Source organism: Pongo abelii, chromosome 15 (genome assembly GCF_028885655.2).
Source record: "Pongo abelii isolate AG06213 chromosome 15, NHGRI_mPonAbe1-v2.0_pri, whole genome shotgun sequence".
Taxonomy (NCBI): domain Eukaryota; kingdom Metazoa; phylum Chordata; class Mammalia; order Primates; family Hominidae; genus Pongo; species Pongo abelii.
In genome coordinates, this window is record NC_072000.2 from 40,922,744 (window position 1) to 40,946,646 (window position 23,903).

A 23,903-nucleotide genomic window follows, 5' to 3' on the forward strand; every position below is an offset into this window, starting at 1 on the left:
AAGAGAAATTTCATGGAGTAATAGACATTAGCATTCAGAGCCATTTTGGACATCACTGATTTTAACATTTTTATATCATTTGGAATGCTTTTAAGAAACAGTTGAATTTTGTGATTAGTCCGAGGTTATAATCATGCTTTACAAGTCACTTAATGGGATTACATAGGTGAAATAATTATTTTAGGTCAGAAGTATGATTAACTAGTAGAGCTTGCTTTAAAATATGACTGTGGAAAATAGAACTAAACATTGCTATGAAAATATAACAAAGATGACCATAAATAAATATACCAGCTGAATACTAGATAGTTGCTTTTCTGTTAATGTTAAACTACCATAATGTTTTTATTTTTGTGTGTGGGAAAATATGAAAGTAACATATTTTAAGGAAAATTAATAGTTTGTTAAAAATAAGTATTTCAAATATAAATTTGGAACAATTTGGCAATGTCTTGGCTTTTTATAATCAAATATATAAATATACTAATTGTTAGGATACTATTAGAAGAAATTTGTTTTGGATACTATTACAAGAATTTTGTTTTGATGCATTTGCATAATGTTAACTTTGCATATATGTCTTACAGAAATAACTTAATAAATTTGGGTTTTCATAACCTATTGAAAATCATGAATTAATGTGTCTGCCCAGCCCGTTTATCTCTTGGAGGGGAAACCTAATTAAGCAATAATATTTACTCTTTAATTTTTTTTATAATGTAGCTAAGCAGATACTTCAAATATTCATTTATTGGTATATATTTAAGTGTTCCCATTTGAACAGTTTGAATCAGGCATTCATAACATGGAAATAATTTGATTACTTTGTTATTATAATTATATTTCTCATTAATAACAAAATATATTAATAAATGTCAATTATTTAAAAGATGTTTAATAAAATATTTATAGCATTCTAAATTGATGAAAATAACAGTGTTATTTAGTTTCTCTGGAACAAAGCAATCTAGTTAAAAGAGATATGTCCAACCATTTGCTTATAAAAATGACACAAAATGAAAATTCCCGAAGTTGTTTTAAGGTATAAATTTTCAAAGTATATCTTTCCTCTTTAATATTTTACTTCTATCTCATTTTAAGAAGAGACTTAAAGTATTTTGCCTATAACATTAGAAAGAATTATTATTATTATGTCAAAATAAAAATATGAATTACTGAAGAAATTCATTGGTTTAAAACTACAAAAAATTTGGTAACTGACCCTTTGGTGGACTTTTGAACCTCTTCATATTTTCCCATTTTATGTATGGTCTTAAATAAACTTGTCTTAAATAAACTTATTTTGTATCTGATGAATAGGAGGTACAGTCAAAAAGCAAAACAGAACAACAAAAACTACCTTGTCAGTATCTTAACAGAAAAAAGAGCAGTATAGGACTATGATTACATCTAATGAATTCTTTATTTCTTGTAATGTGAAAGAACAAATAATCCACATATGCATGGATGTTTGTTTCTATGACTGCTCATTTTTATATTTGAAATAAAAAGTGTATTTGGCAAAATATGTTATAAGCACACATACATACATAAGTATTATAATGTAGTTAAGCAGAATATATATGTTTAAAAAGATCAAACCATTTCACAATAAAAGAAATACTTATAAAAACATCTGAACTAAACATTGGAAACAGCAAATAGGAGACAATCTGTCTATAGATTTTAAAAATAAAATGTTAATTAAAATATGAGGTACCCTAAAGAAATAGTAGGCATTTTCTTAGAGTATGTAAAATATAGAGATTTATATTTAAAGATATTCATATAATATTAGTTGCAATAGCAAGAGAATTAAAAACAGTCTAACCATAAGGGAATTATTAAATAAATTATGATACATTTATAATTTGAGACATTTTGTAATAATTAAGAATATTTGAGGATATGAGGAAAACTTCATAACTATTAAGTGAAAGAAATAGGGGAAAAACTATAGTATGATTTTATAAAAATAAAAATATATATACATGTATATTATATAAAATAAGAGGCAAATGGTGGTGGTCTTTAAGTGAAACTATTGCTTTTTCAGTGAACAGTTTCTGCCTTTTTCAGATTTTCTATAATGAGCATAGATTTAGTGTTTAAAAAAAACATTGCTTTCAAAAGATGTGATTTTTTTTTTAGAAATTTCTTGTACTCTTAAAATTTGAGACATAAAGACTGTATGGTTTTATGAAAACCATATGATGGCTGTGATCCAGTTTTGCCATTTTTTACCCACACCTTTTTTTTAGTCTTTCAGCTTTTCCTTGTATTTATTTTTATATCTTTATGTTTATTATGTATCATATATACATTAGTCCATCTTGTCTTCCAAGGTGATTGTATAATTTATAAGATTGTATAATTTATAAGAAGTCAAGACCACATGAAACAAAAGATGTCCAGTTCTCTGTAGGCAGTTTGGAGCAATTGGGAAGACCAGAATCCTTAGAGTCACATTGATCCAGGTTCAAATTACAGCTTGGACACTTGATATTGATTCTCTACCGTTGGGCACGTTATTTAGCCTCTTTGGGTTTATCTTCTGCCATGTAAAATGTGAATATTAACCAACTTACCAGATTATTTTAAGGATTAGTGTTAATATATGTAAGGACATGGTATATAACTAGTACTCAGTAAGTTGTGTCTCAAATTAATATTATTTTATTGCTTTTACGTTTCTGAAATTCTTAAATCTTTGATGTCATCATTTCCAGCAGTTATGAAAAGACATTTTATTCTGTTTGGCTTTTAATTAGAAATTAATGGGCTACTCTTAATAGATTTTGAAAGGGCACTAAACTGAAAAATGGACAAACAAAGGAAGAAACAAAGTATTGGATTATTAATAAAATTGCAGTTGAGATATAGATATTTAATATCACTAATACATTTTACTCAAATGTGAATTCAAAATAAAAGAAATGAGATGCAAAAGATTTGAGCTTTTATGCAGTGTGTACCTATGATAAACTTTCATGTAGACTGTTACTTAGCTTCAAGTCTTTTTCCTTTGTTTCCCCATTGGTTTTTTCATAACACAAATCTGTTACTCTAATGTGATTTATGATAGTTTGAAACTCACCTGTGTCCCCTATCATGTTAAAATCTCTGATGGTTGACTCCTTTACCTTTCTTTTCCTTTCTCACATCACCATCATTATTGTCATTGTCACCATCATTGATACTGTTTATTAAGCACTTAAATGTTTCAGAGGAACTATGCTTACTTCTTTACAAATCAAACAAATATTTATTGTGGACTCATTATGTTCTAGGCACTGTGTTAGACACTGAATATAGATCAGCATATAAGACAGATTTGGGATCTCAGGCATTTTTTTTTTTTGCCTGGTATTACTTCTCAATCATAATACACCATACATGTTGTAAGTAGTGGTTAAATGCGCAGACTTTGGATTCAGACCTTTGTTCTAATCTTTTTGACACTTATCATGTGTAATGACAGCCTCACTAAGCATTAGTTAAAATCTACGATAGGTTGTTGTGATGCTTAAGTGAGATAATGTTTACGAAGTGCTTAACCCATAGAAGGCATTCAATAAATAATAATGATGATGATAAGATGATGATGTAACCATCTTGTTTTCTCAAGACTTCTTCATCTAATAGAGGACATACCCAAAGTGTTCCTAATTGTGTGGTTATGTAAATTACTATCCCATACTAATTATATAGATAAGTATGGGATAGCTGTTTATATATGGTTTTGTTTCACAAGGAATTGATTTTTTATTTCTTTTGTTAAAATAGTTTACAAAGAATTTTTATTTATTATTTAATTTGATCCTCAGTTTTGAGTTTTCCTAGATTTTTAGAATTAACCTTATTTCAAAAGTGTGAAAATATTTTTTTAAAATTTAAAATCTCTAAAAAACAGTTACAATGTGTAATAAATAGGTCTTATTTAGTCTTAGGAAAGCTGAAATGACCATCTCACTCCTTATGTGTTAATGATTTACTTCATTGTAGCTGTTTAAGACTTTTTACTGAGTTTTAGCTCATTAAATTATACATGTGGGTAATATTATTTGAAAATTGTATGAATGACCTTCAAATACTAGGGGATGTTTTAGCGAAGCAGAGAAGAAACATTGCATTTTTGTTCTTTAAGTATGTATCTCTTCTCACCTAAAAAAAAGTCATTAAAACACAAGCATTTTAAAATTTGTTTTAGTTAAATTGAGTTTAACAATGAGATATAGTATGCTATGGCCTGATTTGCATCCATTAATTTGCTCTTATATCAGTGATGATGTGTTTTTATGCCTTTTAAAAATAGCTTGTTCAATTAAACCTTTCATTTTTCCTAAACAGTCCCAGTGGGCATTATCTAGTGTTTTTTGTCTCTTTAATTTTTGTTATTCTATTAAATTCTATTCTATTGCTTTTATTCTATTGCTTTTATAGTATGCAGATGATGCTTGAATTTTTACATAAAAGTATTTAAATAGTGTTTTATATGTTATTTTGTGATATTTAAAATATTTGTATTTCTTTAAAAGCCTTATTTTTCTATTTCTTAAAAGCTCACTTTAGAGCCTCTGCTTTATATGTTAGTTATTTTTCTTTCTTGCATGTCATCCATTAAAGATTAGCTGTGGAAGGTTGGAGCATGGAGAGATTATGAATGACAGAACAACTCCTGTAGAATAATAATCAGTTTTTGGTATTTAATGCTGTTTGACTTTTGCAGACACATTTCTTATTAACCTTTGGTACAAAGAGAAATCCAGGTTCCTGATATCTCATGGAGAAGATGAATTTGAGATCCTCTTCCAATTAAACTGAAATAAAGCCAATATTAGGTTTTAGCCAAAAGAACTCCTTAGTTCCTAAGTCTTGTGTTTTTAAGTCTCTCTCTTTCTCTCTCTCTCTCTATCATCTAATCTGTCTTACTGCATTTTAACATGTAATTCAATGGTTACATAATTTGCTTAGCTTACTTGTACTGATGATGCAAGCATTTGATTTTTCTCTTTAAACATAGATTTATTTCTCTGCATGCAAAGTTAGACTGATATTTTGTAAATTAAAAAAATATATTGTCAATATATTTTTTATTACAGAGAATGTTTATTTTCTTTTGGTAGGGAGAAGAGGAGTTTAATTGTGATTGTTCAAAGGATCAGTACACAGAATCCCTGAAACTTACAACTTAAGTTTTTCTATTCAGGTTAAAATGTAAAGGGTAAAAATATAGATTTGTAATCTACCATTATAGCAAGTATATCAAGACACCCCAGTGGATTAAAATGGGAAAAAATTATATTATAGAAAATGTTTACATTATTCTCTTGTAAAAAGATATCTGTTACTATGTATCATATCTCAGATGATGTTGACCATCTAATTAAGAGGAACAAGAGTTAATTTTCTTTACCAGAATAGAAAGTGGCATAATTTTTATCTTTAAGAAATAATACACATTGGAATCTAATTTTTCTGTGTATATAATGGGCATCAGTAAAATGTGATAGCCTTTAACCTAATACTTGAATGCCTTAATAGTATTAAATTGTAATCCTACATTAAATTTATACCTATATTTATTTTTTTAATTTGAAAAGAAAAAGGATTTCAAGAATATGAACACTAATTTCAGATAAGAACATGAAGGCCCATGTCTGTGAAACACAGCAGGTAGAAATATTGATAGACTATTGATTATATTACTATCTTTGGTTACAGAATTCTATGGATATGAATCAGGATGAATTCTGACGAGTGCCAGGTCAAATAATACTTGAGGAAAGAATATAACCAATTTGTATCCTTGCTTCCTAGAAAAGATTGTTTTTTTTTTCTGGAAAAGCAATAAAATTGGAGTAGACGGAGAATCCATTATACATAAGAATAGCCAACAACTGGAAATATTTTATTGGGTTTAACATACAGTGGACTTTAGCATAATGTCAAGCATTTGAAAATATATGTAATTAAGGTATTTAAAACATAAAAATAACAAAAATAAAACTTTTCAGAAAGTTATCTAAAGACTTTTTCACATGTCTAATGATTCTAAAGAGGAAATGAGATTAGAAAATGTTTAGATAGCAGTTATATTTCAAAGAATTTTCATATTGGTATCAAATTTAAGGCTGATAGTCTGTTTAGTAAATAAAAAATTTTTAAGTTATATTTCAAAAGACATACAATTATCAATACTGATTTTAATGCTTCAGGGATAAACTTTTCTCTTTCACATTGGAAAAGGTAGCTCCAATATCACATATATTCAATCTTTGAATGTAAGCATAGAGCATATTTTCAGAAAACTTTTTTATATAGTCTTTGAGTTTTCTGTAGTAAATACATGTATATAGTAATCGAGGGTTTTTAAAAAAATGCTTTTGATTCATTGTCTTGCTACTGAAACATACTATTTTGCATAATTTTCCAATTAATCTTGAACATTTTCTGTACTGAGTGTATAAATTTACAGCAACTTTACAGAGGAAAATTTGACAGTATATATTAAGAGTTTTAAAAGCTGACTTTTAATCTAGCCATCATACTTCTAGTAATTTTCTTGAGTAATTAGGTAAGTATATACATAAAGATGTGTATACAAAGATATCCATTACAGTGTTGTTTATATAGCCAATAGTTGGAAACTGTGTACAATCTAATCTTAGGAGCATCTTAGTTGAATCACATATGGCATGTCCAAGTGATAAAATTTCACATGCTATTTTTTATTTTTTAAGAATACTGAAGAATATAGGAACATATGCTGCTTATTTTAATTACAGAGTTACAAAGCTATACTAAATATTTTTCTCCTTTAAATTTTTATGAGTTTGTACTACTGTTTAATCAGAAAAAGTTATTTACAAAGTAATTGTATAAAATGTTGCAAAGTCCAGTTTTAAAAAAACAAATAGTCCGGTCTATGAAAGAAGTTCTGGAGTAATAAGTTGAATTCAGCATTGTTATGCCAAAAACAGAAACATCGAACTAATTCGAGTAGGTTTTGGTTAATTTTCTACTGGTGTGGGGCATCTACCATCTATTTTAAAATTTCCAATAGCCAGTTTATGCAAAGAAGGAAAAATTACAATTATTAAGGAAATTAAAATATATAATGTTTGTAGTTCTAGAATATATATGTGGTGGTTTTATAAATGTTAATTGTTCTCATATTTGCAAGAAATCAATTTAACATCATTATAATTCTTCTCCAGATGGTTATTTCTCATGTAAAACTGTAATGGTAGATATTCATAGGATTTGAGATTCTTTCGTATGTAGTAAAGTCCGGTCTTTTACAAAATTATTGTCTATATTATATTGCTTAGAATTTTCCAACATAAATTATTATCCAGTTATTTAATATGTTTAAAATCCTAATGATTTCTTTTTCCTTCTTTTTAATTTAGCCTTTTATATTTACATAACTACCATAAGATGTTAACAGATGGATTCTTTTTCCTGCGAAATGTCTATCCTCCAAATTATGTTATTTAGAGAATCATGAGCCAATGTTTAAACTAGAATGTTATCCAAGGTACTATCTCACTCGTACTGTATTTTAAAAGTAGTTTGAAAAGTGTGGAATATGGATTTGTCAATAGACTTGGGTCTACTAAGAAAATATGTACTCTGCCTTGACTCAATAAACTCATACTTAGTATGGTTCAGCTTCTTCATATTTACTCTTGCCCATATTAGAAAACAATTAGCTTACTAAACAAATTTGAGTATTTGGTTGAGGGGGGTATGGGTGATCCTCTCTGAATCTTTCTCATTTGACTAAGAATTATAGGATATTTGATAACCGTGTTTAAAAATGGAGATATCCAAATATTATTGTAAACACCCAATGATTTGTTTTACCTACAATATAAGTATTTTACTTGGTTGGCTTACATAGTAGCTAATAATATTTGTTAATGTAATTTAACTGCTGTGAACCTTTACTGAACAAATATTGAAATTTATTCAAGTCAAAGAAAGAGAATCTCTAATGACTTTTGTTAAAGCTTCTATTTAACAGTTAAGGAGAAAAGTTTGTATGACATACGAGATGCAATTAACAGTAGATTTTACATTTAATAAAAAGAAAGAAGCATGCGTATTTGCTTTATTCATTCCATCATAATTTGCATTAGAGCTGTGGGTGTTTAATGAGCAAATTCCAACTAAAATGCTATATTGATTTTCTAGTGAACTTTGTAATAGTCATCTACCTTGGAAAAGCTCAGTGTTTACAATTAAGTTTTCTTTACTAAAAATGTTTGAGAGTTGCATATTGATCCTTCGAAAGTACTGAATTCCAGAATCAGGATTTTTTATAACCAACAAATTTCACATCTAACCTAATAGATGTTAAAAATTATCATGCAGTAAATACCTTAATTTTGGTTTTGAGAGTTTTTTTGTTTTATTTTTAATTGACAACTAATAATTATATATATTATTCCCTTAATTGATGTATGATTTGCAGATTTATGAAGTGCAATGTGATGTTTCAGTACATGTACATACATCGTGAAATGATCAAATCAGTCTGATTAACGTATTCACCACCTCAAATACGTATTGTTTCTTGGTGATAAGGACGTTTAAAATCCATTATTTTAGCTTTTTGAAATATATGTTACTCTTCATTATAAGTCACCTTGATGTGTAATAGATCACCGGAACCTATTCCTCCTGTCTAACTGAAAATTGTATTTTTTGACCAATATCTCTCCTTTCCTCCTCCACCCTCACCCCCAGCCTCTGGTAGCTATTGTTCTACTCTCTACTTATGTGAGTTCCACTTTTTTAGATTCCACATATGTGAGATCATGAGGTATTTGCCTCTCTGTGCTTGGCTTATTTCACCTGGCATAATGTCCTCTAGGTTTATCCACGTTGTTGCAAATGACAGAATATCCCTTCTTTTTTTTAGCTTTTCCAGCTGAAAAACCTGAATCCTAGCTTTTAAAGGCTGTATTGTATTCCGTTGTATCACATTAAAAAAACTCATTTATCCATTGTTTGGCACATCAGTTGTTTCCATGTCTTGGCTGTTGTGAGTAATGCTGCAGTGAACATGGGAGTGTAGGCATCTCTTTAACGTACCTCTTTCAACTCCTTTGGATACATACCTGGAAGTGGAAGTGCTGGATCACATGGTAACTCTACTTTTAGTTTTTTGTGGAACCTCATACCGTTTTCCAAAATGGCTGTAGTAATTTACAATACCACCAACATTGTGTAATGGTTTGCTTTTCTCCACATCCACACCAACACTTGTTATCTTTCGTGTTTTTGATAATAGCCAATCTAACAGGGATGAGGTGATAGCTCATTGTGATTTTAGTTTGCCTTTCTTTGGTGATTAGAGAAGTTAAGCTTTCTTTATATAATTGTTAGCCATTTGTGTGTCTTTTTTTGAGAAATATTTGTTAGGTTCTTTGCCCATTTTTATTTATTTTATTTTATTTAGTTTTGAGACTGTGCTTCACTCTGTTGCCCAGGCTGGAGTGCAGTGGCACGATCTTGGCTCACTGCAACCTCCACCTCCCGGGTTCAAGTGATTCTCGTGCCTCAGCCTCCCAAATAGCTGGGATTACAGGCGCATGCCACCAGGCCTGGCTAATTTTTGTATTTTTAGTAGAGACAGGGTTTCACCATGTTGGTCAGGCTAATTGTTATTGAATAGTTAGAGTTCCTTGTATATTTTTGGTATTATTCTTTTAATTAATGTGTCATTTGCAGATATTTTCTCCTACACTGTAGGTTGTCTCTTATTATTGTTTTCTTAACTGTGCAGAAGCTTTTTAGTTTGATGCAATCCTATTAGTCTTTTTTTACTTCCATTGCCTCCTCTGCGTTTGGGGTCATATTCAAGAAGTCTGTGTCTAAACCAATGTCATGGAACTTTCCTCCTGTGTTATCTTCTAGTAGTTTTACAGTTTCAGGTTTTATGTTTTAGTCTTTAGTGCATTTTAAACTGATTCTTGAATAAGGGATGAGATGATGCCTATTTTTATTCTGCATGTGGATATCTAATTTTCCCAGCACCATTTATTGAAGAGATTGTACTTTCTCCATTGTGTGTTCTTGGCACCTTTGTTGAAAATCAGTTGACCATAATTGTGTGGGTTTATTTCTGGGTGCTCTATCCTGTTCCATTTGTCAGTGTGTCTGCTTTTATGACAACACCATGCTGTTTTTTTGTTGTTTTGTTTGGTTTGGTTTTTTTGAGAAGAGTCTTGCTCTGTCGCCCAGGCTGGAGTACAGTGGCGCAACCTCAGCTCGCTGCAACCTCCGCCTCCCAGGTTCAAGTGATTTTCCTGCCTCAGCCTCCTGAGTAGCTGGAATTACTGGCACGCACCACTATGCCCAGCTAATTTTTGTATTTTTGGTAGATATGGGGTTTCACCATGTTGACCAGGCTGGTCTCAAACTCTTGACCTCAGGTGATCCACCCGCCTCAGCCTCCCAAAGTGCTGGGATTACAGGCATGCCACTGCACTTAGCCGTCATGCTGTTTTGATTACTCTGGCTTTGTGATACATTTTAAATGGTAGTTGCTTAAAATTGCTTTGTCTGTTTGGGGTCCTTTGTGATTCCATATGAATTTTAGATTGTTTTTTCTATTTCTATTTCTGTTCCTATTTCTGTGATGAATTACAGTAGAATTTTGATAGGGATTGCATTGAATCTTTAGAGTAATACCTTAATTTGAAAAACATTCTTATCATTTATAAATTCTATAACCAGATTTTATGTGTTTGTGCATGTGTGTTTTCTGGCATTTAAATTTTAACCTTAGAATACATAAATGGTAATGTCCTTTAAATGCACATGTACATCTTTGGATTTGAAGTAGCATTAAAAAAAAAGTGTTTTCTCTTGATCACACAGGACCAAAGATGCCCTCTGTATATAACAGTTACAAACTAAAAGAGCATTTCAAAATTTTTTTTGAAAAGTTTATTTTGTAGTTTGACAGTATAAATAAAATTTGGTTCAGCAATTCAGGTATTTGAGGCCCTCTTTGTCTAACATTGCAGTAATATTGTTATTATTATTATTACCATCATTTAAGATGGAGTTTCGCTCTCATTGCCCAGGCTGGAGTGCAATGGCATGATATCGGCTCACTGCAACCTCCACCTCCTGGATTCAAGCGATCTCCTGCCTCAGCCACCTGTGTAGCTAGGATTGCGGGCATGCACCACCACATTGGATCCCTGCCCAAGGATTGTGACAGATTAATATACAGTTAATCAAGATAGTTATTGGGCCCAGCATGGTAGCTCACACCTGTAATCCCAACATTTTGGTAGGCCAAGGTGGCAGAATCACTTGAGCCCAGGAGTTCAAGACCAGCCTGGCCAACATAGTGAGACCTTGTCTCTACAAAAAAAAAATTTGGTAGGTTGAGGTGGGAGAATCACTTGAGCCCAGAAATTTGAGAGCAGCCTGGCCAACTTGGTGAAACCCAGCGGGAGCCTGGGAGGTAGAGACTGCAGTAAGGTGTAATTGTGCCACTGCACTCAGCGTGGAAGACAGAGCAAGACCCTGTCTCAAAAAAAAAAAAAAAAAAAAAAGAAGGTAGTTATGATTGTATTTCTTAACTGTAAGTAGTGGAAAAGTGGTGGTAGAGTATTCAGCATGGATCTAATTAGCCAGTCAGTTCACACCCTGGGCTAGATGGCATAAAATTTCATTACACTACTCAAAACAATATGTAATTTAAAACTTACGAACTGTTTATTTCTGAAATGTTTCACAATATTTTCAGACTATGAATAACTGAAACCGTGGAGAAAGGAACTACAGATAAGACGGGACTACTGTATCAATTCCTCACGCTGTTTTTTTGTTTTTGATGTTGTTGTTTGTTTGTTTGTTTGTTTTGAGAGTCATTCTGTTGCCCAGGTTGGAGTGCAATAGCGAAATCTCGACTCACTGCAACCTCCGCTTCCCAGGTTCAACTGATTCTCCTGCCTCAGCCTCCTCAGTAGCTGAGATCACGGGCACCCGCCACCACACCTAGCTAATTTTTTGTATTTTTAGTAGAGATGGGGTTTTGCCATGTTGGCCAAACTGGTCTCCAACTCCTGACCTCAGGTGATCCACCTGCCTCAGCCTCCCAAAGTGCTAGGATTACAGGTGTGAGCCACCACGCCTGGCACCTCATGCTGTTTTGAAAGAGCCACTGCACCCAGCCAATATTTTTGATAAACTATTATTAATATAATTATGGTATGCAGCATACAATATAGAATGGATTCTGAATAATTTTTCTTTCAGTCTCTTACATAATTTTTGCCTGCCAATGAAAAAGGCTAAAAATTGAGGAGTTTTGACTTAGATTTTTACTATGTAAGTAGTACAAATTAATCAAAACCACATTATTAATATGTCTAGGAGTTAAGTCACATTGTGAGTCTGTGGTTTGAGTATGGTTACTGTAGTGGTAGAATGGAACTAACATTTGTTGATGATCCACTGTATTTTATTTATTTGGCCAAGAGCTTTCATATACTTTCTAATTTAATTTTTCATAACATCATGGATAGTGGTATTTTACCCATTTTATATACCTGAACTTCAACTAAAATAATTTAAGAAATTAACACAAACAAGCTTGCTAACCTTTAGTACCTTAAATCACAGTTAAAACTCATATTCTTCCATACACCATACTGTTTTCCGTACTATGCAAGATGCACCATGTTGGTTTCTCCAAGCTGTTATTATTGCCCTTACTGGAAGGATATTCTGTAGCACTTTGGCCTCCCAAAGTGCTGGGATTACAGGCGTGAGTCACCGTGCCCAGCCCACATTGCAGTAATGTTTTAAAATTTATGTAAGATTTCAAACATACAAACAATAAAATTATGCCTAAGAAATGATAATTTTAGATAACATTAAAGCTCCTGATATAGTGCTGCAAAAATCTAGATGATGCCATTTGTATTAAAATCTGTATCAACAGTGCCCCCTGCTCTGTGCAGATGTGCACTACTATAACAGCACAGCATTGTCCTATTTTATTCTTCCCTTACCCATTTTCTTTCCTCCCCTTCCACCTTCCCACTGAGATAATTACTATTTTGAATTTTGTGTTTATCCTTTCTGTGATCATTGTATTATTATTATTTTTATTTATGTATTTATTTTTTTGAGACTGAGTCTCACACTGTTGCCCAGGCTGGAGTGCAGTGGCACAATCTTGGCTCACTGCAAGCTCCGCCTCCCGGGTTCATGCCATTCTCCTGCCTCACCCTCCTAAGTAGCTGGGGCTACAGGTGCCTGCCACCATGCCCGGCTAATTTTTTGTATTTTTAGTAGAGATGGGGTTTCACCATGTTAGCCGGGATGGTCTCGATCTCCTGACCTGGTGATCCACCTGCCTCGGCCTCCCAAAGTGCTGGGATTACAGGCGTGAGCCACCGTGCCCAGCCTGCTCATTGTATTATTTTTACTAATTGTGTCTATTCATAAATAGTTGGTAGAGTTGTTTTACTTTGAAACTTGCTATTTTTGTCAGCATTTTGTTTTTGAGATTTGTCCATTTGTCTATAGTCAAGTCATTTTAAATGCTGGTTAGTATTCCATTCTGAATGTAATTTATTTATTCCTGTTAATGTTGGTGGACATTTGGGTTATGCCTAAGCTTTTGCTATTATAAACAATGCTACAGTAAATATTTTTATACATGTTTACATTTACATATGTGCATGAATTTCTGTAAGCTACATACCAAAGAGGGGGTTTACTAGCCTAGGCCTGTCTTCAACTTCAATAAACATTGCCAAATTGCTCTTCAGATGGTTGTAGAAATATATCTGCCTATCTGCAATATGTGTGAGAGTTTTCTTTATTTCACAGGCTTACATTTGCTATTATCAGACCTTTAAATTTTTGCTTTAAATTTTTTAGGGGTATGAAGTGGTATCCCAGTTTTGCCGTACCTATTATTAAAAATAATATTTTCTGAATTGATTAATTGATATTAATTCAGTTTAATGAGTAGTCTTTACAATAATAATTACTTATGGCTTTTATTTTTGCTAAAGGTATATATTTCTCCTTTATTTTCTATGATTGATTGTGCGCTTTATATATTTTGGTAGCTCTGGTTGAAGAAGTGTATTTTGCGCAGAAGGAACGTGATGAAGCTGTTATGTCTAGACTGCAATTAGCCATTGAGGAGAGAGATGAAGCAATTGCACGAGCCAAGCATATGGAAATGTCTCTAAAAGTGTATGTACACATTTAAAACTCTGTATGATATTAGGAACACTTATAAAAGGCATGCTTTAGGTGGTAGTTACATATTCAAAAATGTGACTTATGCTTATGTGTTACACTAGGAAATTGCATATCTCCAGTCTTTTTCTTTTTCTCTTTTCTTTTTTTTTTTTTTTTTTGAGATGGAGTCTCGCCCTGTTGCTCAGGCTGGAGTGCAGTGGCGCAGTCTCAGCTCACTGCAACCTCCGCCTCCTGGGTTCAAGCGATTCCCCTGCCGCAGCCTCCCAAGTATCTGGGACTACAGGCACCTGCCACCACGCCTAGCTAATTTTCTCTTTTACTTTTAGTAGAGATGGCGTTTCACTACGTTAGCCAGGATGGTCTCGAACTGCTGACCTTGTGATCCGCCCACCTCAGCCTCCCTAAGTGCTGGGATTACAGGCGTGAGCCATCGCACCTGGCCTCTCCAGCCTTTTTCTAAAACCTTTGACATGCTAGTTTGCCTGTCAGGAATAGCAGTCAGTTTAAAAAAAGAAAGAAAGAAATGCACATCACTCTCAATACAATTACTTTCTTTATTTCTTCATAGTTTTGTTGTTCCTTCATATGTGACTCCTCTTTTTATTATCTCCTCTTCTCCTCATTATCACTTTTAAAGTTTATTTCAGGTATCTGAGTCTTTCACTGCTCTCTGCTTAATATCCCTGTTCCTGTTCTTTACTACTTTTTACTTGCAGTTTTTTTAGCTTTGTTTTTTAAACTTGAGTGATACTTGAATAGGGTGGAGCCTAAGAATCTACATTTTTTAAAGCAACCCAAGTGATTCTGATAGGTAAATGATGGACTACACTTAGAGAAACAATGCCCTAGAAATATGTACTTTTCAAATTCTAATGTACAATCCGGCACTTGGGGGATCTTGTCAGAATGCAGATTCTGGTTCATTAGGCCTGGGTTGGGACTGGAGATTCTGTACTTATAACAAGCTCCCAGATGTTACACATGATGCTAGTCTAAGGAATATGCTTTGGGTAGAAAGGCCCTAGAACATCTAGAAATATGTTATCCGTACAGATAGATAGAATCCAGTAATCTAATATTTAATGATCAATCAGCATACTTATGGCATGTTTACTTTGTCCAGTGTTGTACTATGCTCTGTGGAGGAACAGAGTAAAGTGCTAATTAAAACATGGTTCACTGTGGAGACAAAAAGCCATAAATAATAAATAATATGTGTTCAAGTTGTGATTAGGTAATATTTGTTTTTTGTTTAGATTAATGGCTTCGTTTTTTTTGAAGATTGATAGGCTCATTGTAGAGCATTAAACTCATTGAAAAAACAAATCAAGAAACAAAAAAATTCACCTAAATTCCACAATGCCTATTCCAAAATAACCATCTTTATCTATAAGGAAACATTATTTCATATATTTTCTCTTATATACTTAAATCTCATTACCTAGAAGGATAGATGGCTTGGGGTTGATTGGAGGTAGCCATAAAATTAATTGGATAAAAATCAATTCATTCTCTATTATGTTGTTGTGTTTGAAAAGCAGTGTAATGTAGAGACTAAGAGCACAGATTCTGAACCCAATCTATCTTTGAATATTGTTTCTGCTGCTTCCTTGCTGTATAGCGATGGACAAATTACCCAAAGTCTTTAAGGCTTGGATTTTTTGGTCTGCAAAATGTATATAATAGAGCAGGTTATGAGGACTTATACAGGTTGTCATAAGGACTAAATTACTTGTTGACTATATATGTATATATGTAAAATATTTTATATATATTTAAAAATATATATATATGTATGGGTTGGTTGGTTGTTTAGAGACAGAGTCTTGCTATATCACACAGGCTGGAGTGCAGTGGTGCAATCAGAGCTCATTGCAGACTTGAACTGGGCTTAAGTGATCCTCCTCCCTCAGCCTCCCAAGGAGCTATGACTACAGGGACTTCAGGCACATGCCACCATGCTTGGCTAATTTTTAAAGTTTTTTGTAGAGATGGGGTCTCACTGTGTGGCCCAGGCTGGTGTCAAACTCTGGGCCTCATGTGATCCTCTCACCTTGGCCTTCCAAAGCACTGAGATTACAGGCATGAGCCATTGCACCTAGCCAAATCACTGAATATTGAAAAATATGTGACTCATAGTGGGTGCTCTGTAAGTGTTAACTTGAATTTAAGAGTAATAGTCAATTGAAGTGAAACTGAAGAAAATTTTGAACTTCATGCAATATTTTCTCTCAATAAGCTATATTAATTTTCTAAACGCTCTTCTAATATTAACAAATGACACGAAAAAAAGGTGTTGGAGTCATCAAAATTTTTTCTTTTTCTTTTATTTTATTTAATCTATATTTATTTTTTAAAATTGAATAGAGCCAGGGTTTCACCATGTTGCCCAGGCTGCTCTTGAACTCCTGGACTCAAGCCATCTGCCTGCCTCAGCCTCCCAAAGTATTAGGATTACAGGCGTGAGCCACCAGGCCTGGTCAGAATTTTCTCATTAATTGTTTCAGTTGACAATATCATGTGACTCTAAGGTATGAATTGACCTTAAAAAAGAAGTTGAAGTAAAGTTAATATAAGTAGAGAGTTTATTGGGGCCAAGCTTGAGGATTGCAGCCTGGGAGCTCAGATTCACGTTGCCCTGAAATATACTTCTATTAGCAGGAGTTAAGAATGGACTTTTATTAATTGTTTTCTTTTTTTAAGTTTTTAAGGTTTTTTTTTTTTTTTTTTTAATAGAGATGGGGTCTTGCTGTGTTGCCCAGGCTGGTCTTGAACTCCTAAGCTCAAGCAGTCTGCCCACCTTGACCTCCCCAAATGCTGGAATTACAGGTCTTAGGCACAGCACCTGGCCAGGAGTGAATTTTTAAATGCAAAAAAGAGAGATAGGGAGTGGGCTGATACAAAGTTTGTCAGGAACTGTGATTACTTTACAAGAAATAACATTAATTAGTGATTGGCTATACATTGTTAAGCTATAGGGTGTGGGTCATAGTGTCTGGTATGGCATTATTAGGTTAATTTATAGCTACTTGTGGCAATAGCAAGCAGTTTGAAGAGATGAATAGAGGCCGGACATGGTAGCTCACATGTGTAATCTCAACACTTTGAGAGACTGAGGTAAGGAGGATTGCTTGAGTCCAGGAGTTCAAGACCATTGTGGGCAACATAGTGGGATCCTGTTTCTACAAAAAAAATTATTTAAAAAATTTAGCCTGACATGGTGATAAATGTCTGTAGTCCCAGCTGCTTTATAGGCTGAGGTGGGAGGATCGCTTGAGCCCCAGAGATGGAGGCTGCAGTGAACCTATGCACTCCAGCCTGGGTGACAGAGCAAGATCCTGTCTCAAGAAAAAAAAAAAAAAAGATGAATACATAGCTCAGAGGGTGGCAAGTAGGACATGATTGCAGTCTCATTTTCATTCTTTCTGGGCCTGATAATTAAAAGGGCTTGCATTCCTCAGATAAAAGTTCTTTTCTCATATGAAAGAAAGAAGCACTTTAAAACTCCGCTTTTTTCATTATGAATTTCACATTAAAAAATCTGTAAAAGTTGTATTCATTTCTATAGCCATGTTAGTTTTTATAGCCAAAGTGTGCCCTGTTGTTTAATCTTAACTTTAAAAGGATTGAATAATCATTGCTGGAAGTTTTATCATAGATGCCTTTTTTACCCTGAGTTTTTTATTGTGAGGAGTCCCTGGGTGTGTCAGTGGAAACAAAAACACAAACTCAATGCGCTTCTTTTCTCTTATTCAACACAACAGTCAACACAGAAGCCTTTTTTGACCAAATGTGTAGTTATTTCCCCCACACACCAAGCAAGTAATCAGTTCTGCAGTGGACACCAGCTGAGTGTCCTCCAATTAAATTCTGACACTATCTACTTGGAAAAAGCACCAGATCCCATAGGTTGAGGGCTCAGTCCCACAAGACTGGCCCTGCTTCAGACAAAAATTGTTAAGTCCAGGCCTCTGAAACTTCTAACTGACCAGCTTCAAGTTAGGGTTCATACAGTCCCCTCTTTGGGTTTGATTAGTTTGTTAGAGCAGCTCACAGAACTCAGGGAATCTTACTTACATGTATTATAAAGGATATGACAACGGATACAGATGAAGAGATGCATAGGTCAAGGTATGGGGGAAGAGGTGCAGAGCTTCCGTGCCCTTCTTGGGTACACCACCCTCCAGGAACCTCCACATGTTCAGCTATTAGGATGCTCTAGGAATCCTGTTCTTTTGGGCCTTTTATGGAGACTTCATTACATAGGCATGATTGATTAAACCATTGGCCATTGGTGATCAACTTAACTGCCAGGTCCCTCTGCAGAGGTTGAGGGTTGAAGCTCAAAGTCACAACGTTTTAATCATGCAACCCTCCTCATGACCAGCCTCCATCCAGAAGGTATCTAAGGGCTGCCAGCTATCAGTTAATCATTAGCGTACAAAAAGACATCACTTTGGAGATTCCCTGTAGGTGAGGAAAGGGGTGGGGTAGTGGAATGATGACCAAATATGTATTTCACAATATCACAGCAGGTGAATGAATTTCACTTGCAAAGGGAGAGCTCATAAATACCTTATTCTCTGATTTAACATGCTTCAAATTGGCTGTGTGTTATCCTTGTATTCAAATTTTTTGTGAATATAATTCTTGAGTCAAATATCCTTTTATTCTAAACATTGTAAAAATGTTACTCTCTTGTCTTCTGACATTGTTTGCCTGAAAAGAAGTCTTGACAGATTCTCCATCCCCTTGTGTGGGTGGCTTTTGTTTGTTTGTTTGTTTTTTGAGACAGAGTCTGGCTCTGTCGTCCAAGCTGGAGAGCAGTGATGTGATCTCAGCTCACCGCAACCTCCGCCTCCCAGGTCCAAGCTATTTTCCCACCTCAGCCTCCCAAGTAACTGGGACTGCAGGTGAGTGCCACCACACCTGGCTAATTTCTGTATTTTTAGTAGAGATGGGGTTTCACCACATTGGCCAGGCTGGTCTGGAACTCCTGACTTCAAGTGAAGTTCCTCACTTGAAGTGAGGAATGCCTCAGCCTCCCAAAGTACTGGGATTACAGGCATGAGCCACCCTGCCCAGCTGTGTGTGTGTGTGTTTGTCTGTCTTTTTTTTGTCAGATACCTGAAGGATTCATCCTTTATTCTTAAAGTAGGGCTGAATCAGGGCAATTGTTCATCATTCTTTAATAAGGTTTTGGGGACCACAGCATACTTTTCAAAGGATTATTTGATTCTTCCTTTATTTCATGGAAATTTTACCTTTTTTAAAAAACTTAACTTTTATTTAAGTTTAGGGATACATTTACAGGTTATTATATCAGTAAACTTGGGTTGTGGGGTTTTTTTGTACAGATTATTTCATCACCCCAGTATTAAGCCTAGTATCCATTAGTTGTTTTTCCTGGTCCTCTACCTCCTCCCACGCCCCACGCACCAATAGGCCCCAGTGTCTGTTGTTCCACTTTATGTGTCCATGTGTTCTCATAAGTTAGCTCCCACTTATAAGTGATAAGGTGGTATTTGGTTTTCTCTTCCGGCATTAGTTTGCTAAGGATAATGGCCTCCAGCTCCATCCATGTTCCTGTGAAGGAAATGATCTTGTGCTTTTTTATGGTTCCATACTATTATTTCATGGAAATTTTACTTTCTAAAGAAGTTTTTTTGTAGAGATAGGGTCCTGCTATGTTGCTCAGGCTGGTCTCAAACTCCTGGCTTCAAGCAATCCTCCCTCCTTGGCCTCCCAAGGTGCTGGGATTATAGCTGTGAGCAATCACAACTGGCTCATGAAAATTTTAGGTCTACAAATGTTTTCGTTTTTAGGTTTTCTACTTTAGAGACTCCAGATATACTTATATGGGACATTTTTGTCCTTATGTGTTATCTGTTCAATAATGATTAATATTTTAATCTGCTTTTGCATTGACTGTGATGATTGCAAATCTTTCCTTTATGTTGGTAATACCAATTGTCATTGTTCTTTTCCATGGTCTTTCTAATTAATATATGTAATTTTTATTTATTTGTTTATTTTTGATTCTCAACTTATTTAAGTTTTATATTTCTCTTTTCACTTTATTGTTGTAGCCCCTTCTCTTTTATTTTATTGAAATGATTTTCTTTTCTTTTTCTTTATAAAATGCCAACCATGGGTAGGAAAATTTTCTTCTTTCCCTTGTGTCTTATTTCATTCATGCTGCCGCAGTAATAGAGTATCTGAGACTAGGTAATTTATAATGAACAGAAATTTATTGGCTCACAGTTCTGGAGGCTTGAAATCCAAGATCGAGGTGCTGGCATCTTTCAAGGGCCTTCTTGCCAAGTCATCACATGGTGGAAAGCAGAAGGGCAAAAAGAGGCAAAAGGGAGCTAAACTTGCCCTTCTATAATGACATTAATTCAATCCACAAGAGAGAAGCCTAGTGGCCTAATCACCTCTCAAAGGTCTTACTTTTTAATACTATCACAATGGCAATAATTTTTTTTTTTTTTTTAAGAGAAGGAGTCTCGTTCTGTCACCCAGGCTGGAGTGCAGTGGCACAATCTTGGCTCACTGCGAGCTCTGCCTCCTGGGTTCATGCCATTCTCCTGCCCCACCCTCCTAAGTAGCTGGGGCTACAGGCGCCTGCCACCAAGCCCGGCTAATTTTTTGTATTTTTAGTAGAGATGGGGTTTCACTGTGTTAGCCAGGATGGTCTCTGTCTCTGGACCTCATGATCCGCTCGCCTCAGCCTCCCAAAGTGCTGGGATTACAGGTGTGAGCCACCACGCCCAGCTGGCAATTAAATTTTAACATGAGTTTTGGAGAGGACAAGCATTCAAATCATAGCACGTTGGTTTATGTTTTCTTGTTTTATTATGAACTAGTTTCTTTTGCATGTTTTGTGTTGTATTTGTGGTGTATTCATAGTTGTCACATCATTTCTTTGCATCTTGCTCATAGTTGAAATAGGCAATTTTGTCAAAAACTTTTAGGAGAACAGAATGGTACAAGTGAATTTCCTTAATAAACTTTTTTGTTGTTGTTGTTGTTTTTGAGAAGGAGTCTTAGGTCTTGCTTTTGTCGCCCAGGCTGGAGTGCAGTGGCGTGATCTTGGCTCGCTGCAACCTCTGCCTCCTGGGTTCAAGCTATTCTCCTGCCTCAGCCTCCTGAGTTGCTGGGATTATAGGCACCTGCCACCACCCCCAGCTAATTTTTGTACTTTTAGTAGCGATGGGGTTTTGCCATGTTGACCAGGCTGGTCTCGAACTCCTGACCTCAGGTGATCTGCCTGCCTCGGCCTCCCAAAGTGCTGGGATTACAGGTGTTAGCCACCATGCCCAGCCTAATAAACATTTTATTTTCAGGTCTGTTTGCCTTCTTTGAGCTGCCATTTCTTGGCAAGGCATTGCTCTTGCTACCTTTCTATATAACCCTAGGGCAATGGGATGGGAATGGAGTTTGGTAAGACCTCTGTGGGACTGTATGCTCCTTTTGCTGGAGGTTCTGTCTTCTGCCTATGTGATTTTGTTTGGTGCCAAACATTAAGGGTTCATGCTATCTGGCCTCTATACATATCCTAATTTCATGGGGATATTGCTTTTGGGCTTTTGTTTCACTATTGTAGTAAAACATAACCAGCCTTGATTCTTGCTTCCTCTGTACAGATTCTTAGGTAATAAGGCTTTTCTTCATGAAAAGATTTTGTTACTTTTCTCTAGGCTGTCTACTCAACTCATTCTCAGATTATTTCTAAGCTGTGTGGTATCAGTGAAAAATTCTGTTTTGTTAGCTCAAATAATCATCTTTGCACCCTGCACCCCCTCCCTACTTTAAAAAATTACTACATGGAGCCAAGATGGCTGAATAGGAACAGCTGCAGTCTACAGCTCCCAGCGTGAGCGATGCAGAAGACGGGTAATTTCTGCATTTCCAACTGAGGTACCGGGTTCATCTCACTGGGGAGTGCCGGACAGTGGGTGCAGGACAGTGGGTGCAGGACAGTGGGTGCAGCGCACTGTGCGTGAGCCAAAGCAGGGCGAGGTGTCGCCTCACCCAGGAAGTGCAAGGGGTCAGGGAATTCCCTTTCCTAGTCAAAGAAAGGGGTGACAGACAGCACCTGGAAAATTGGGTCACTCCCACCCTAATACTGCGCTTTTCCAACAGGCTTATCAAACGGCACACCAGGAGATTATATCCTGCACCTGGCTCTGAGGGTCCTATGCCGACGGAGCCTCACTCATTGCTAGCACAGCAGTCTGAGATCAAACTGCAAGGCAGCAGTGAGGCTGGGGGAGGGGTGCCCACCATTGCTCAGGCTTGAGTAGGTAAACAGAGTGGCTGGGAAGCTCGAACTGGGTGGAGCCCACCACGGCTCAAGGAGGCCTGCCTGCCTCTGTAGGCTCCACCTCTGGGGGCAGGGCACAGACAAACAAAAGGCAGCAATAACCTCTGCAGACTTAAATGTCTGTTTCTGACAGCTTTGAAGAGAGTAGTGGTTCTCCCAGCATGCAGCTTGAGATCTGAGAATGGGCAGAATGCCTCCTCAAGTGGGTCCCTGACCCCCGAGTAGCCTAACTGGGAGGCACCCCCCAGTAGGGGCGGACTGACACCTCACACGGCCAGGTACTGCTCTGAGACAAAACTTCCAGAGGAACGATCAGGCAGCAGCATTTGTGGTTCACCAATATCTGCTGTTCTGCAGCCACCACTGCTGATACCCAGGCAAACAGGGTCTGGAGTGGACCTCCAGTAAACTCCAACAGACCTGCAGCTGAGGGTCCTGACTGTTAGAAGGAAAACTAACAAACAGAAAGGGCATCCACACCAAACCCCATCTGTACGTCACCATCATCAAAGACCAAAGGTAGATGAAACCACAAAGATGGGGAAAACAGAGTAGAAAAACCAGAAACTAAAAATCAGAGTGCCTCTCCTCCTCCAAAGGAACGCAGCTCCTCACCAGCAACGGAACAAAGCTGGACGGAGAATGACTTGACGAGTTGAGAGAGGAAGGCTTCAGAAGATCAAACTACTCTGAGCTAAAGGAGGAAGTTTGAACCAATGGCAAAGAAGTTAAAAACTTTGAAAAAAAATTAGAAGAATGGATAACTAGAATGATCAATGCAGAGAAGTCCTTAAAGGATCTGATGGAGCTGAAAGCCATGGCACGAGAACTACGTGACGAATGCACAAGCCTCAGTAACCGATGTGATCAACGGGAAGAAAGGGTATCAGCGATGGAAGACGAAATGAACGAAATGAAGCATGAAGAAAAATTTAGAGAAGAAAGAATAAAAAGAAATGAGCAAAGCCTCCAAGAAATACGGGACTATGTGAAAAGACCAAATCTACGTCTAATTTGTGTACCTGAAAGTGACAGGGAGAATGGAACCAAGTTGGAAAACACTCTGAAGGATATTATGCAGGAGAACTTCCCCAATCTAACAAGGCAGGCCACCATTCAAATTCAGGAAATACAGAGAACACCACAAAGATACTCCTCAAGAAGAGCAGCTCCAAGACACGTAATTGTCAGATTCACCAAAGTTGAAATGAAGGAAAAAATGTTAAGGGCAGCCAGAGAGAAAGGTCGGGTTACCCACAAAGGGAAGCCCATCAGACTAACTGCTGATATCTCGGCAGAAACTCTACAAGCCAGA

At 35.7% G+C, this 23,903-nt stretch overlaps 1 protein-coding gene across 21 annotated transcripts in view; it reads left to right on the top strand.

Moving 5' to 3' along the window:
* MIPOL1 (mirror-image polydactyly 1) overlaps positions 1-23,903 on the top strand; it is a 401,793-nt gene that overhangs the window by 77,353 nt on the left and 300,537 nt on the right. For all 21 annotated transcript variants that reach the window (XM_054530043.2, XM_054530050.2, XM_024232049.3 and 18 more), the window contains one exon: positions 14,121-14,250. In XM_054530043.2, the coding sequence (XP_054386018.1) occupies positions 14,121-14,250 (130 nt within the window). The remainder of the gene's footprint in view (positions 1-14,120; positions 14,251-23,903) is intronic.